The 18,225-nt window shown below is 38.3% G+C and overlaps 1 protein-coding gene across 15 annotated transcripts in view; it reads right to left on the bottom strand.

Moving 5' to 3' along the window:
• Positions 1–18,225, bottom strand: part of Tcf4 (transcription factor 4) — a 332,791-nt gene that overhangs the window by 42,376 nt on the left and 272,190 nt on the right. For all 15 annotated transcript variants that reach the window (XM_051200994.1, XM_051200981.1, XM_051200980.1 and 12 more), the window contains 3 exons: positions 11,286–11,391; positions 7,668–7,801; positions 1,685–1,817 (listed from right to left, as the gene is read on the bottom strand). In XM_051200994.1, the coding sequence (XP_051056951.1) occupies positions 1,685–1,817; positions 7,668–7,801; positions 11,286–11,391 (373 nt within the window). The remainder of the gene's footprint in view (positions 1–1,684; positions 1,818–7,667; positions 7,802–11,285; positions 11,392–18,225) is intronic.

Below are 18,225 nucleotides of genomic sequence, written 5' to 3'. Positions count from 1 at the left end.
CAAACTTCACTGGTAGCTAATAAAACTTCCCCCATGTGACTTCCGTCCATAATTCTTCAAGGTCAAGCTGTACAATGTACTTTTAAAAGTTCTCTTATGGAAAGTTCCAGAAATGGAAACTCATTCCTAAATTTGCTTCTCTGTGAGATGTGATAGGAGAGAACTGCTAGGTAGATCACCTCAAGTGTGAAATAAATTCCTGAATAGGCAAGCAAGGATATTAGTTAGCCAGAAATTATACTTTAACATTTTAATACCATCTCCTTCACCAAAAACTCTCCTATGGAAGTGAGTCACACAATTCCAAAAGTTCAAAGAAAAATAACTGAATTACAAAAAATAAAATGAAATAAAATAAAGCAATAAACAGCAGCATGATGTTTTCTCTAAAACATACCCTGACTTTTCCATCAGTGACCCTCTGGGAGTGATCTCAAAGGCCAAGCTGTCACAGTTTGAATGTGGAATGTCCCCCACAGGCTCATGTATCCGAACACTTTGTTCATAGCTGGTGGTGATGCTTTGGAAGACTGTGGAAACTGTGAGACATGGAGCCTGGCTGGCAGACACAGACAACTGTGGGCACACCACAATGGGGACAGCCTGGCCCTGTTTATGGTCTCCTCTCTATTTTCTGATCCACTGAGATGTAATAATCTACACTGTAAGCTCTACCCACCAAGGACAAGGCCCCAAGTCATTCTAGACTGTGTGTCTTCAAACCCTGAGCCCAGATGAAAATCCCCTCTCTTGAGCTCTTTAGTCGTCACTCAACCACAGAACAAGGATCCAATGCACCTGTCAAGTGTGGCTTAAAGTAGAGCACAGGGGCTATGACCAGGAAAGACCCTAGAGCGCCTAGATATGCTATGCATCAATACTGATCCATGGGTAAGAGGCTGCCTCCTCACCCACCAGTATTTTCTTTTTAGGAGTAGCTGAACACCCTGCCTAGCTCTTCCCTCAGCAAAAACAGTACTGGCAGAGATCCATCTGCACTAACGGACCACAACAGACATCAGAGGACATGAGTGGATGATGCATTTGGCAGCAACAATCTTCCTGAGCCTAAACTTATTACAAAGCCCACAGGAAATAATTTCTGGTCCACTGTTATGCAGACATCTCTTCAATGGGAACAAGTACTGTTTCTCTTCAAGGGCTCCATAATGCTACATTCTCTGAAGGTTAAATTCATCCAGCTATTAAAAGGACTTTCAATTTGAAATTTCATATAAACAAGTCTTTGGAAAACAGTGACTTATCATGATTAAGACCTTGGCATAATGGTCAATCTCTGGAAAGTGGTGAATAGCTGATGCTATTAAGTGACATCCTTTCCCTCATCTCACTGGTCTTCTGTGAACAATCTTACGAAAATTCACTTGCTCCCTGTTTGAGAATGTGAGATACAACAGATTCTGGATCTACTCAAACCTTTATTTATCTTAATGACTCATATGGAGAATAAAGCCACATTTAAGTTTCTTGTGACCGGAAGAGAAAAAAAAGTGACTATAGGCAAGCCAGTAATTATTCCTATTTGATACATTCATCTGTTCACTCAGTGATGCGACAAATATTATTGCCTGCCTGTAATTTCATTATGAGGAAAGAAAGACAGCTTTCATTATTAAACCCTGCCATAGAGCACTGGCAACTGGAGTGGCATGTGATCACTCACCCATTATACTGTCTGTCCCGTTGGCAGGAGGTGTGCAGGAAGAGGTGCTGTAATGGTTTGTGCCACTACGATGGAACGTGGACATCGGAGGAAGACTGGAGTTGATGTCTGCTGAGGAGTGGGATGGGTAGCTCTGTAGCAGGGGCAGAAAGGAGGCTACATTCAATCATGGTGTTGCTTTCTGATACTTCTTTAAAAACTCATCACATCGCAAGGCAGATGCTTTCAGAATTTCAAAACAGTTAAGCAAACATCCTGCTGACATCTGACAACATTCATTTTCTAAACAAGCATAGATCCAAAGTTGATTTTTGGTTAAATCAAATGTCAAAGATATCATAGTAACCCAGGACACCAAGAAAAAGATAAAAATCCCCAAATCATTGGTTAAAAATGTCATCCCATACACTTCATAAATGTATACCACTATTTCTGTTACGTTTCTATGGCCTACTGAACAAGTAAAAAAGATGGTACTATAGATCTCCAGGGTTTACCTTACACTGGACCTGTCTTCTAGCCACTGCATGGTAAAGTAATAGGAACCTTCTTACCCAGTTGGATCTTCTTGCTGAATAAGTCTCAGCATCAAGAACAAGATAGGAAATGAAACGTTTTAAAATAATTAAAAGCTAATTGTCTCTGAAATATGACTGTAGGAAGTTTTACTAGTGGCTTTGATGAATTGACTTGGGATCCAAAGGCTTGACTGTGTTTTAATTCACTGTGAGTTCCTGCTTTGCATGCTTTATAAGCTATTTAGCTGACTGTGAAGGAAGAACCTCTTTAAAAGGTCACTTGGCTTAAGGCTCGGCTTCAAATTCAATTGCTGTATCAGATGTTCAAATGATTTAAGGTGGTACATTAGTTGGCCTGTACCCATCAGTAAAGGAACATGTGCATTTACAAGGATACCTCAAGCTAATTTCTCCCAAAGCAAATAACAATAACAAAAAAAAAAATCAAAAATCCAAAAACCAAGTAGTAGAAAATTGCTCTCATTTTTTGTTCTCATAAGCACTTGCATGTGCTACAGATACATTAAAAAAAAAAAAAAAAAAGGTAAAAAGATAAAAATTTTCCTGGCATGGGAAAAATTAATAGTATACAAATTTTGATATGCCATAATTGTAGATGCATTTAATTACTTAATTTAAAAATAGAGACAGGGCATTGGATAATTATTGTCTCATGACTAGAGATGCTTTTAAAATTAGTTTTAATATAGAGCTAGTAGGTAGTGCAAACACCAGAAATACTAAAACCCAGGCATTTGTTCATAGGAAAGTGGTTTCTTGGTGCTGGCTACCTGCTTTGGGGAGGTCTGCCTTTCCTATAAACCCCTCTCTTTGTTCACCACTCTCTTCTGAGTTCAACCCAGATGGACCTGCATTCTACACTGTGCCATATCACACTCATTCACTGCTTGCTATTCAAGTCCATTCCCATAATAACTGAACTCTCTTATGGGGAGGGGATGAAGCTCATACCTTCTCATATCTGTAGAAAAGTAGTAAAGATACAATGACAGTACATATTAGTGGACAGTGGACTGAAGTATGACTTATTGGACAGACTACCAAACAGGCCAGGTGATGCATCTACATTTCAGAACTGGGTCTGCCAGGGACACATGGATGTCTTTGAAAATATCACCTCCACATAACAAGATAAACACACCTAGACAACATCAAAGAAAAGGTAGAGGTAGTACACTTGCCCCTGGGCCTCTTGCTAAAACTTATTTATACTTGGGACTTGAATCTCCCAAGTTGCCCATACAATGTTCTCTAAAGAATAATAGAGTGGGGGCTACTCTAAATACAAATAATAAGAAAAGACTAGGTAGGATACAGAACTTGGATAACCAAACTTGGAAGAGTTGGGACATAGCTAGTTCTGCCTCAAGATAGAAGATTATGACAGAGATACAGAGAAAAAAGGCCATATGAGAAAGAAGAATGAAAGATGGCATGACTGTACTTTCATGTAGCAGCATTTCTTCCTTAGTTTCTGCAGAAACAAAAAGGGGGATTTCAAAGATGGAAAATATCTAATTGGCTACAATAATTAGATGTAACAGGGAAAAAAGAAAACCATCAGTGAGACTCTTTGGGCTCTTCTAACTTTATAGAGGATAATTTAGGATATGACACATAGAAGGTTAAGGCTAAAGTGCACACAACCTGAAGAATAAACAATCCCCACAGTTTAATGGAGAAACCAATGCAATTCATAATAAATCAGTTGTTTTTTCTTAGAGACTCATAGACAATTAGATGCAGAAACAAATTAATAAATTCATTATGAGATCACTTTTCAATGAGAAGTATCCTGAAAACGAAGGTTACTCAGAGAGTTCATAAATACAGCACCGAGAATGTTAGTGATAGATGTCTCTTTTAAAGGATGTGAAGATCAACTCTAGGCGATCTTCATGATTTCTTTCTTCAGCTATTACTGCCCATTTTGTTTGTTATAAATCTATAAGGGGACTGTGGTCAGTTGAAATGTCATAGCTTTTCATGTCCATGCTGTTATTATTTTAAGTTTACCACCTAGCTTAGAATTGATTAATCAAGAAGTGTTACAAACATTCACACTGGTGATTGTTATTGATGTGGGTTGGTGATTTGAAGATTCAAAAATCAAGAATTGGCAATATATACTAAAAATGAAACCAAGCTACAGGCTAAGTTTGGGGTTCATAGTCTTGGCCCTCGTGGCCTTTTGTGACAGATATTTCATTGGTATTGGGTTTTACTGTGTGTATGGTTATTAGCATCTCTGTCCTCTACTCACTGGACTCCAGTAGCATCTATATTCTAGCTGTAACAACAAACATGTCTCTAAGCATTGTTCAATGGTTCCTGAGGGTTACCTTAAGCCCAGTTGCAAAGTAGTGATGCACAAAAATTGTGATAGCGGAACTTCCTTTATGCTAAAATTTCAGATTTCCTCAGGACACTGCAGTGTGGAAAGCTAAAGGTATGTGTCAATCACATCAGGCAATCTATCCTACTTTTTCAACTCTCTTGGCCAAATCATTCCAAACTTAAATTTTCTACAAAGACCCATTCCAAAGCTTAACACAAACTCCATTCATCAGGGTGATTCTGTGTATACACCTGCAACAAGCAGTGATGAGCTATGGGATTCAGTTGTAAAAGCCAAAACTGTCAAGGGATTTAAAGTCTTAAAACTGGTAACTTGATAGATGTAGGTGAAGTGCACAGAACTGAAACTTTCTAATTACACAGTCTATTACAACATGGCTAATGATGTTTCCAAAATATTTTACTTTTAGAGATAATAGGGCAGTGGTCAAATTATACCCAAAATAATCCAGGGAAATCTCTCTTTCTCATAAGCTATCCCCTTTCAGGATGGGATTAGCCAAATGTTACAGAATGGAGCTGTAGGGAACCATCACTATTTTCAAGATAAAAGATGCTGGCTGCTGTTGTATATTCAAATTATTCCCAATCACTGTCAGAGTCTTCAAAGTCACTTCGGAGAAAGATTGTCATATGGCTAAATACTGAAATTACTAGATGTAATAATTCAATAGTTTTATTCTCAGTGGGAAAACTCATTAGGATACATTACCAGAGACCTTATTCGTTTATCCTTTAAAGTAAAACTCTTACTCTCTGAGATCTGCTAACTGATCATATTAAAAATAGGAACCTGAGTTCTATGACGGACACATGGCTTTACCAATGCAGCTATGCATGTGAGCCATTGAGATACTGCTTTAAAATGAGCTTTCTTTCTGGAACATGACACTGTTTTGATTCATTAAAACTTTTTCCAGGGGCCTGGAGAGATGGCTCAGAGGTTAAGAGCACTAGCTGCTCTTCCAGAGTTCCTGAGTTCAATTCCCAGCAACCACATGGTGGCTCACAACCATTTACAATGAGATCTGATGCTTTCTTCTAGTGTGAGTATACATAACAAATAAAGAAATCTTTAAAACAAAACAAAACAACTCTTTCTAAACTGTACTCGGTTTCTGATTTTAAATTATATGTTTTGGGCACCTGAGCATAGTTTAAGGGCTTCCTCCCCATGCAATGATCTTACGTGGGACAAAATCATATATAATAACGCAAAATTATAAAATAAGACAAGAAATAACTGCAGGGGAAAGGAAAATAATGTGTAGACAAATCTTCTAAGGACTGAAATTCTAACATTTAATATAGTACTACAAACTTTAATTTGCCATCATAACTTCCTTGATTTTGATTATGAGTCCTAAGGAAAGTAGGAAATGGTGGTGAATAAGTAAAAATGTTACCACAAGATATTCTATTATAATTACAGTTTATATTTCTCTAAGCTTTCAGTCAGATGTCCCCAAGTATAGGGTGGGAGAAAGGAAATCTGAAACTCGGTGATAATTTGCTACTGCTGAAAATGTGCTAAAATCGGAGATAACAAACAGGCCACTGCCATCACTCTACCTGCTTTCTCAGGAAAGAAAAGCCTAAGTGACCACATGTTCTGGAGCCCTGGGACCAAGTAAGGATGGATTCTCAAGGGTATCAGAACTTTTATATCTGGGAGCATTCAGCCAACAGAGAAGACTATAAAGCCCCTCCTCCTTCTTCTATATACGCAGTGGTTGAACAAAGGAGAGAAGAGATGACAGGAATCCAGGAAGATTTCCCTGATCAAGACAGAGAAAAAGTAATACATGGGAAACGAGGAAAGGAGAAGAAAAACAGCAAGAAGAAGAGAAGTGCTGAAGTCATAATCATGGACCATAGATTTCCTTCACATCTGTGGGGTTTGAAGGTATGTAGGTGTGTGTGTGTGTGTGTGTGTGTGTGTGTGTGTGTGTGTGTGTGTGTGTGATGCATAAGGGCACGCAGGTACATGCAACTGTGTGTGCACACAAGAACACCAGAGTAGGACTTTGGACGTCTTTCTCTATTATTCATTGCATTGAGGCTGGTTTTCTCACTGAACCCAAGGTTCTCCTTTTCACAAAACTGTCTGCCTGGCCAGCAAGCTGTTGGGATCATTCTGTCTTCCTTCCCTATTTCCATCCCCCACCCCCCACAGGCATACCCAGCTATGTACATGACTGCTGAGGATTTCTCATGCTTACAAGTACTAATGCCTACTGAGCCATCTTCCCAGGATTTGGAATTTTATTTTTAATTGTAAGTTAATGAACAATGAATTTGAGTCTCATGTGACCTACATCCCATATCCAACTCATGATCTAGGCATTTTTTTTCCTACTTAATGATAGATTTAAGTACATAAGTAGATTCTTGGCTGTGGTAGTTTTTAAGCCTAGAGAGAGTCAGATGGTTGATTCTTCCAGGTCAATGAAATACACTACACAAAGGTGAGTAAGCAGAAGACATGGATAGAGTAGAAAAACCTTGCTAAGGAAAGACTTGATATTGTACAAGCCAGTGGCTTTCACTGGGCTGTTCAGCAAAACAGAACATGAGTGGCACTTGTGTGGAATTAAAATTCAAAATCCAATGTATGTGGCAATTCTATGGTTTCCTATTCCCAACAAAACTACATAAAAACATAAACACTTTCCTTATTGTAGGTCATAAAAGGTCAAAGCTGACACAGAAATCCCTATGGTCTCAAATCTTTCTCACTCCGCCCTTAGCAGAACATTCTTTAGACTTTTAGACAGTAAAAAACACAAGGTACTACCATTGCTTAAGCCCAGAACTGAAATACACTGTGTTTGTGAACCAAAGGAAGCTGACATCACCATAAAGAAAACAGAACAAAACACAATAAACAAAAGAACCATGACAAAGAAGCTCTAGAAGGTTTACAGAGGTGATCCGCGTCTGTTGAGCCTTTGACCACAGAAACAATAAAACTCTAAGAATAATAGGCATGCACTATTTTTGCCTCTTTGCAGAGTCCTTGCATGGACAGGGATGAAACTCAGAAACTGGCGTATGCTCGTCCCATCCCCATGAGCCTTCCTTACCAAACGTTCATGTGGATGCAGGCTACAGTAGCTGCTAGACTGCGGAATATGGGAGGAATTGCCCAACATTCCTCCATAGCCAGGCTGATTCATTCCACTGGAGGAGCTCCAAGGGTCACTGCTGTGATGACCATCTGTAAAGGACAAAGAAAACCATGACTTTTCTGAGGCATTCAGTCTTGCCTTTTAGAATAGGGTTTCTTCATATACTTGAAAATAACCTCCTGTTGTGTATTCATCTTTGTGTTGCTTTGCTGATTACATCACACGACAGTCATCACTATTTTCTTTCCCCAGAGAGGCTTTTTATATTGTCAAACAAATGGAAACATTTGAGTTAGTGTTCCTAGTAAAAATTCAACTGGAAAAGAACAGAACATGTTTCTGTGCAGAAGTATATCATCAGCAAGGTAAATTCATGAAGAAAGAACTAGTTCTTAGAAACCCCTGACCCCTGCTTTTATGAAAATCATCTAAAAAGTTAAATAATTCCCAAAATTTGAGGTGAAAATAAAATGGTCGAGACATTCCAGAGTTGGCAGGGTTGCAAGTTTTAAGAGACTACACCAAAATGACTACTGGAAAAGAACATCCTAGATTTAGAAGGTTGGATTTTATTTCTGTGCCATGTGCAACACAGAGAATTAATGTTAGGATTACCTTAGGGTAAGTGGGGAAGATTTAGAATTTGGTTTAAATGTATGTAGCTATCTTAAATATAGAGGAGCAATGTGGGGAGTGTATGCATGTCTTAAGATAGATGTTTTAATACAGGAAACCTTGACAGACTCTGGATTTCATAAATATCTGAGGTAAAGAAGCTTGAAAATCATAGAGCTCTTGTTTTAAAGTCTATTCTAGTCTGCAGGTAACCCTTTATATAACAGCAGAATAGAAACGCTCCCAAAGATCCCTTCCACTCCCTGGTCCTGCAGTTATGTAGATTGCAATTGTTTCACTTTGATTTCTCAAACAAACCTATGGACAACAAGCAGCCTGAACCACTGCTAATCCACCTGCCTTCCCATGTTCTCAGGAGCTGAACAGAAATGATTAAATATTAGGTGTAAACCAGCTCACCAGCTTAATGCTGAACTTATACAGATATGCCTTGTCAAAAACAAGCCTATTTTCACAGTAACATGTATGTAACCACAGCCTTTGAAATCAGATACATTTCATCTGATAGTTTATTTCATGAAGCTTTTTTCTTTCCCCACTGAATTTTTAAATTCTGAAGTTAGAATTCCAGGACCTGTCTGGTTGCAGAACACAAAGGGAAAGATGATAGATTTCTGCCTTTAAGACCCATACAAGCAAACTCATGTTTGCAATTTTGGCAACTGTAGACTTGTAACCAAAAGACAAAAAGTGAAGGCAAAAATAAGAGATCATGGTAGCGAGTTTTAAATATGCCCATGACAATCCCCCATCCCTCTTCTGCATAAGTGCATGTTCATCCAAGTTCCTTCCCAGAAGGAACTGATGTGTGTGAGACAGAATCATCAAACCACTGGAAACTCAGTATCTTTAAAAAGTGAACAGTTTTTGGAGGGTGTGTGTGTGTGTGTGTGTGTGTGTGTGTGTGTGTGTGTGTGTGTGTTTGTAGGTGCAAAAATATATGTGTGATCATGCATGTGGAGGCCAGAAGTAATTCTTTTGAGACAAAGTCTCCTACTGAACCTGGAGCTTTCTGGCTTGCCTAGATGGATGGCCAGCAACCTTCAGGGATGCACCTGGCTCTGCCTCCCTAGGTCTGAGTGAGCACAGACGTATCTGGAATCTATATGGATGTTAAGGATCCAAATTCAGGTCCCTATCTCACACAGCAAGCACTATCTCCTCTAAGCCATCTCTCCCGTCACCTTAAACTTAAATACAAAGTTCAAGACCACTAACACTTTAAAGGAGTGTGCATTTGACAAATAAATTAGGAATATGTGTCACCAAATAAGTGTTTTCCTGAAATATTCTGACAACTTGATGCATAGTGTGGCAATACACTCAGGATTGTTAACATAGCGTACTCTACTCCATGCAGACTTATAAAAATATGTATTTTACATAAATTATGCTTTTCAGAGTAAATTAATATTTATCACATCCCATGATCTTGGCATAATGTTGTTTTGAAAGAATAGAATTAGATGTGTGCAAATTAATTGTGCTCATCATAAATGTCAACTGAAGATTTTTTTTTGAGTATTCATATGCAGAAAAACAAATCTGTTCCCCATAGTTTCTAGGACGTGTTATGGAAAGGCAAACAGTGCTTTAGTCTACCTGGCCTCTTTGCTATGTGCACAGTTCAAGACAACCAGTTTCTCAGAAATAGAGGGGTTTATTCTTCTGTCCAGTTTATTATGAATACCTGATTTTTTGACATAAAAAGCACTTGAGTTGGCAGCATCTGTAGGACAGATTTTCCCACCCTTTATAGCTGAAGGCAATAAGCACATTGCCATGGCACAGAATGTATTCAAGTTATTATCCCCTGTGTCCCTTTGAGAGTTACACCTAGGTCAGGTCACAAAGATAGAAGAGACCACAAAGTCAGTAATGCATGGAGCAAATTCTCATTGATCCTAAGGGACCCATTATATTCTATTTTATTGACTTTCTGTAGAACTTTGGCAGCAATTTAAATGAGTGGGTATTACTGCCCCAAGTGTGCTCTCATTCCCATGTGTCACTATCCTTAGAGTACTGTCCCTTTGTACTGTGCCAAGGTATACTCAAGTAAGGTACACATATCCAGGCAGAATAGTTGTGCATATACAGGAGTTTTTAGTAAATCTCACCTCTAACCTCAAGATATCTTGGAACTAAGATCATCATAGTTTTAAGAATCCTAGACATGGTAAAGATGGAAGACACAGTCCCTTTCTCTTTCACCATTTGTGAAGTAGCGGGTGTTGTTTTGATGAGCTTGGTCTTTTCCAGTTAGCAGGGAGGCGCTAAGTGACTAGTGGCAATAGTATAAGCTCCAGGGATATATAATCATGTCTCTTTTAACTAAATATAATGGATAATTAAAAGAACACGGTCGTTATCCATCATGAAGCTGAAATGTCCCTGCCATGTATTTCTGTACCCCCTTCAAAACTTTCCTTTATCCTAAATCAATTAGTATGTCTCACTATATAACAGTCCATGTTCCAATGAGTCACTTATTCTTAAAGGGAACACTTGTTCTCACATATATATTAATAAGTGGTTAAAAACTTCAAGATGGCTAGACCCAGGGGAATCTCTTTCCTCTTGGCTAAATGCAAGCTCTCCAAAATATAGCCTGAGCTGGATGAGACGTGTCTAAACATGCACATGTTTGGTTGATGGCAGAGACACTGTAGACCAACAATGTTGGAAGACCAAAAAAGCATTTGTTCTATGTGAGTCAAAACAATTTAATTTTAATTCATTTGAGGTCAAAGGGCTTTAATGTAAAAGAAAAACCATTTTCGGTAACTTTTACTTCATTAGGTAAGGAATTCAATTTCTAAGAGGGGAAACACCTCTACCCCCATCCACCCTTGTCTATGACTCCCTTTCTTTTTGCCTTGTATATATAACACTAAAAGACTCATGGAATTCCCAGCAGGCAAAGAAACACCTTACCTTGCATGAAGAAGGAGCTAGGGAAAGTGCTGGCCGCTGGTTTGGAGGAAGGATAGCCTGGCGAGTCCCTATTGTAGTCAGCAGTACTTGCTGAAGGAGCGTAGACCTGGAGAAAGAGATCCACATGAGTTTTGCTTTCTACATTGATATAAGCATATCTACATTCATGATTTGGTAAAAAGCTGAGACGGAACATAAAAATTGGATGCTGTAAGAGTCTAAGCTTGATCCAACACTAGAAACACTGAGTCCTTTGAACATGTGTGTGTGGGGGATTCTGTGTATTTGTGTTAACATAAAATAATCAGGTATGAGATTATCCAGTCCAGGCAAGAACACTGCAAACCATGTGTAGTGGTAAATACACACGACAGAGTAGCGCCCCCCAACCCCAGTCTACAGATTCCTTTCGTTTTTAAACACAGATGGCCCATGAGCATGTTAAGGGGAAAAAAGAAAAGTTCTGTACAGTCTCATAAAAAACAGACCAAATCTCTACCTTTCAATTAAAATGTTCACTTGCAATGCAGGAGGCAGGCAGAAGGAAAAAAGGAGGGATAAAGAATGAGGGAGGGAGAGAGAGTGAACACGAACCAGGAATAAGTGAATATATACATATGACCATTACATGCACACAGTGTCTGCAAAGATGTACATAAAAGGCCATTAAGAGCCTAGATCAACATAAGGGCCACCAACAATCAGTATGTACACAGGAAGAGGGGCTGTCTTTTTTTTAAGCGCTTATTATATTTGTGTGTACAATAAACTTTAAAAGTGTGCCAAAACCCTTAATTTATTTAACATTCATTTACTAAGCCTCATGAGACTTGGGGAACCAGTTCCTTATAAAAATAGCCCTCGTGTTTTCGTGTTTATGTTTCCTTGAAGCAGGACAGCATCACAGCAAAGCATAAATGCATAAGGTATAGTTTAACTTTAATTGGTTCTCTCCCTTGCCTTTTCTGCTAAATATAATCTTTTCCTCCTTTTTTAATTCCCATTTTCTTTTGCTCTAAAAGTTCCTCTCCAGATGGTTGGAAAGACTGAACGGCTCATCCTCTTGATGAAAATGGATACCTTCCTGCCTCCATTTTGAAGCAGGGAGCGGCTCACAAACTTGGCAGTGAGCCTACACTGATATTCACAGGTCACAGTGAGAGGAGAAGAAATTCACCAACAAAAAGGCTGCGGCGGCATTACAAAAATAAAAAAGCTCCATTTTGCCTCGTATATGAAACAAACACCCTAAAAATTATATAATTCTCTCAGCACATCCATGACTCAGAAAAGTGTAAGCATTAATACTGGGTTTAGGATTTCACAAAGGGTAGGTCCACAGAGACGGATGTGGGAAATGTGCATCTGCATCCATACATCAAATAAATGCTCCATACGCCCTTGAAAATCTGGAGGTCCTGGACGTTAAACAAAGCAAACCACACCAGAATGAGCCACTCACACTGTGGACAGCAAGCCTGTTTCTCCCCTATGTCCCAGAGAGATTTAAGTACCGCTTTTCATAGTTTTTCATTTTGTAATTTTCTCTATTTATTAAATGTATGGATGGTAATTTCTTCCTGTTTCTACAGGATTCACAATAAGGGGCTGGAGGAAGTCCCAAATCATTCCTGAAGTGTCTCTAAGAAACCGAGTGCCCTCTAGGTCAGGGATCCAGCCTGAGTCTTTCCTAGGAACTGCCGAGCGAACAAAAAGGTGGGGTGCTACTTACTGCATGACTCAGGAAGGACCCAAGAGGAGGCTAAAAGGATGCAAGAAAGATGTCTTCCAGGAAAAGAGCAAAGTGACCACCCAATGACCTCATTAAAATGACAGAATGGGTGCCGCATGGCTGTAGTATATTCACATGTCTTAACCTGACATGCAGCTGGCCCGTGAGTCTTAATGTAAATTGACACAGTATTATCTTCCACATTTCAGAAATCAATACAAATTCACTAAAAAAAAAAAAAATGGCATTTTCACACTATTCTATTACCTCTGTGTTAAAAAAATAGCAATCAACTCTTTAAGGATAAATTTATAGCTTAATTTTAATAACTACTTTATCACTATTATGCTTAAACATGAACAGTAGAATGTCAATACTATTTGATCATATTAACACGGTTCCTCTGTCTCTTCCTCTCTCTCTCTCTCTCTCTCTCTGTGTGTGTGTGTGTGTGTCTTTCAATTTTGGTGAAATTATTTAAGACCTTTTGGGAAAGATAAAGTTTTTTTTTCACTAATTTTAGTTATATATGAGAAATCTACTTTGATATTGAATTATGAATAAAGTAAAATACCTAAGGGAAAGATTGTTTAGGCAAATTCATAAATACTACCTGCTTATGAAAGAATATCTACAAGATGAAAAGATTTTAGCATATACTACTACAATACGTAATTTCTGATTTCTTGATGCTCTAGCCAAATGAAGATTTTAGTTTTTGTTTGTTTTGAATTTTTGAGATGGCGTTTTTCTATTATGTAGCCCTGGCTGTCCTGGGATTCAGTATATAGATCAGGCTGGCCTTAAACTCACAGATATCTACCTGCCTCTGCCTCTGAAGTGCTGAGATTCAAGGCATTGGCTACCACACCACACACCTACAAGATGAAAATTTTTGTTAACCAGAAACAGAGCATATTTTTTTAATGTTTTTTAAAGGTAATTCCTGTTTATCTTCTAAAACACAAAGCTGTGTATAAGGCAACTTATACCCTATTCATTTTCCCTTTAGAGTCTACATTTCGCTTTTTGCAAATGTCATGTTAAGGCAAACATTCTTTCTTTTTCTTTTCCTTTTTTTTTTTTTTTTTTTTTTTTTTTTATGTTTTGAAAAGTTGAAGAGACTAACAGATATATTTGCTTCAACTTCCCACATTTTATTTATTCACTTATAGTTGACTGATGGTGGTGATGGAGATGAAATCTAAGGCATGGTACATCCTAGGAAAGACTCCATCACTTAGTCACATGCCAGCACCCCACTCCCCACGAGGTAAAATGTAAGTTTTAACCTTTAGAAAATTCAAAGTGGAAGTTCACGAAACTGTCTCAATATGTGTAACTTGTTAGAGCTACACAATTAGTTTTTATTCTTTATTTTTCATCATCTGATAAACACTGTCACTTAAAATGGTAGTGAAGCCATAGGGGATATTTACACGAACAGCAATAATAATCTTCACACTATGTTTAATTTTTCAAATTTTAATGACAATGACAACCAATGGGCTGCTGTACTGTTTCTACTTTACTCGATTATTTTGTCAGTTCTCAGTTCCAAGTGGTCTATGTGTAACTTTTCTTTTTCTTTTTGTGTAGCTTTGGAGTCTATTCTGGCATCCACTCTGTAGACCAGGCTGGTCTCAAACTCACAGAGATCCACCTGCCTCTGCCTTCTGAGTGCTGGGATTAAAGGCATGTGCCATCATTCCCTGGCCCTATGTGGAATTTTCTATAAGTTGTTTTATAATGATATTAATTCCAATAAAGCCTCATATATTTGCATTTTTATTATTTTTCTATTTGTCTGTAGGTCTATAGAAAGGTTACTTTCCAACTAGAATTGTTTTTAAACAAGAAAAAAAAATCAGTCCAATTTGAAATGAAAACTCCAGCAATCACTGCAATATATTTAACCAACGCCAATAAGAAGCTAAAGAAAATATCAGGAAAAACAAAAGGCCATACTAGCCCGGAAAGACAACTTAGATCAAGATGGATACTGAATTCTGACTTTCACCATAAGAGAAAGGAAGTATGAAATATTGACAAATTGGAACTGGGGAATGCTGGCTAGAGTTGACAGGTGCTTAAAGGAAAGATTAAAAGAAATAAAAGGAACTAGGCAAAGAAGAATCCCGCCTGTTTATCAAAAACACCCTTCCACAGAATTCACCTGTTGAATAGAAGCCTCATGGAAAATTAATAGTATAATATATTTCACATCAAAGGTCAGCATCACAACCTTCTCTCAATTTAAAGTAAAATCATAGAAGCAGCAAGCTTAACAAAGATCTTTAGATAGGACTAAACCTCAGATTGATGACAGTATATAAATGGTTTCATTTTACAGATAGAATTTCTATTGTAGCCAGATGGTAGAGTTGGCACATGTCATTAATCCCAGCACTCACAAGGCAGAGGCAGGTGGATCTCTGAGTTCAAGGCAAGCCTGATCTACAGAGCGAGATCAGGGCTGCACAGAGGAACTCTGTCTTTAACAACCAAAACCAACCAAGCAAACAACAACAAACAAACAAACATAAAAGAAAAAAAGAAAGAAAAAGAGTTTCTGTTGTAAATTGAGAATTACAGGAAGGCTGAGCCCAGTGATCTTTTCTAGCAACCAAAAAAGAAAAACAAAAGAAAAAAACAAAACAAAAAAACACTGATAAAAGTTTTTCTGTCCATTATAGAAAAGGATCAAACAGGAATACCCACCCTCAGACCAAGAGGAGAGGGAATGTTCCCTACCCCGCCTTCTCTTGGCCTATGGGTTTCATATAGGAAGATTTAAACAAAACAAAGGTTCAAGACCTCTTGTGGAAAAGTTTATGTGGTAGAAGTTCACAATATAATTCTAATTTTCATAATGATGAGAAAAGGTGGCACTATCAACAATACTCTACACTTCATAAAGCTGAAAAACTGTAGAGAAGTGAAATGTACTGGTCCAGATGAGCCTGAGTCTGCCTGAGAGTTCTATCATTCCACTTTAAACCTTTCTCGTCTCCATGTGGGAGCAACAAGACCTACTATGCAAACTTGTGAGAAGTAAATGCCACTTTGTGTGTACCTTAACTAGAATGGATCCTGACACACAGTGGACACTTAAAAAAATAATTTTGCATTTGTACTCAGGTTTTGTTGCAGCAGAATTGCTCACCAAAGTCTATATTTTATTAAAACCAATCTTCCCTACCTTTATTTTATGTTCAGTGCTGTTTGCCTGCATGTGTGTCAGTGTGAGGATGCCAGATATCCTGGAACTGGAGTTACAGACAATTATGAGCTACCATGTGAACTCTGAAGATTGAACCTGGGTCCTCTGGAAGAGCAGCCAGTGCTCTTAACTGCTGAGCCACCTCTCCAGCTCCCAATTCTTCCTTCTTAAAGGTAATACACTCTTTATTTTTATATCTCATTTACTTTATATATATATTAAATTATAATAGAATGATCATTTTCCTTTTTCCCTTTCCTCCCTCCAGCCCCTCCCATGCTCCAACTCTCAAGGTGATAGATTCTTTATTAATGACACATACATATACATGTATATGTATGCATGAATATGTAAACACAACCTGATGAATCTGTTTCTGTTGTCTGTGTGTAGGACATGACATTCAATATGATCTGCACTTCAGTGATAGTTTACAGAAAGTCTTGTGGGACTATTTTTCCTCTATACCAGTTTTATTTTCATATTATAAGGCATGCTTATGCTGAAACCATGCATATGATAAGTAATATGCTTCCTGCAAGGGAAACTACAACTCAAAAAACTAGAAAGAAATGGCTTCAGATCCTGTGAAATAATGGTTGGTAGTCACTATCTCATACACAAGATCTTAGCTCTCCCTTAATGTTATTACCCATTGGTGATTCTTCAAGTACAATGTGAATATGCAATTTCTAAAGAGAACTGTAATAGCTAAAACTGCATGAGGCAGTAACAGAAACAGCATGATGATTTCAGAGTCTTACAGAGGGTTACTGTACCATCCATAATGAACAGAAAAATGACACATTAAAATAGTGCCACAGATGTCCAAGTGCTGGCTACACTCACTCAGAGCTCAGACCTTGGAAGATTTTACACATGTTCTCAACTGTGACAGTCAAACACTCCCATGACAAGAGTTTACCACATGCCTTGGGGTCCATTGGACTCCACATGGCCTTTAAAGCCACCTAGCTAACCAACTCATCACACAAAGGAAAGGTAGACTCTCATTTCTTATACTCTTTCTTTCAAGAACCTGGGCCTCAACTAGAAGAAAGAACAGATCACAGGCAGGGTTGTGTGTACATCACAAGAATGAGACATGCAATGTTAGTTTCTGTGTGACCACATTAAAATGAAATTGTCAGCTGACCCACAGATAAGAGGAAGATATGCTTGAAGACCAGCCTCCAGATGAGATATGCACAGGCTTGGCACATTCAACTCTGCTGAATTACTCAGCTCTGAACTGGACTCACAGGGTTTGAATTTCCATTCGTACAATTCATCGTAAAGATATGACAAAGCAATTATCTCTTGGGGCCTTGGCTTCCTTGTTTGTCACATGGGGCAATTCATACCATGATGATGAGAGATATCACACCAATCATAATCCCTAATGAATCACAGGCACTCCATAAATGCACAAAATTTACACTTTGACAGAAACTTACTCACTGCCTTCCAACAATGTGTCTTGAAAAGCACTGTCCAATATGGTTGTCACTAGTAACCTATGGTTCTTTCAAGTGAACTTAATGAAAATGAAACAATTTTCAGTTGTCAGTCATGCTGGCCATGTTTCAGATGCTCAAGAGCCACAGGCAGCCATTGGTTACCATATTGGCTAGCATCATCACAGAATTGTCTATACATAAAATATCCTGCCAGAAAGTGCTAGGATAGAGGCAAGACTGCCCATAAAGAGTGGCTGGGTAAAGCTGAAATAGCTCAGTTGGAAGAGCATTAGACTGAAGAGTGGCTGGGTATGAATCCATCTACTGTGAAGGAGATTTACTTCACTAACAACAGTTTAGGTATGACTTGATTTCCTCAGAAAGTGGGATCTGTTTTGCTGAGATGGTGGGAGAGACAAACTCTAAGTATTCCCAGTATAGCACATACAACTGATACAACCAATGTTCATCTGATGGGATGGCAGGGAACTTGAACTACTACTGTCTTTTTATTTTTTAAGTCCT

Source organism: Phodopus roborovskii, unplaced genomic scaffold, assembly GCF_943737965.1.
Source record: "Phodopus roborovskii unplaced genomic scaffold, PHOROB, whole genome shotgun sequence".
Lineage (NCBI taxonomy): Eukaryota > Metazoa > Chordata > Mammalia > Rodentia > Cricetidae > Phodopus > Phodopus roborovskii.
Note: the sequence above shows the minus strand (reverse complement) of the source record. Positions and strands in the feature narration are given on the sequence as shown.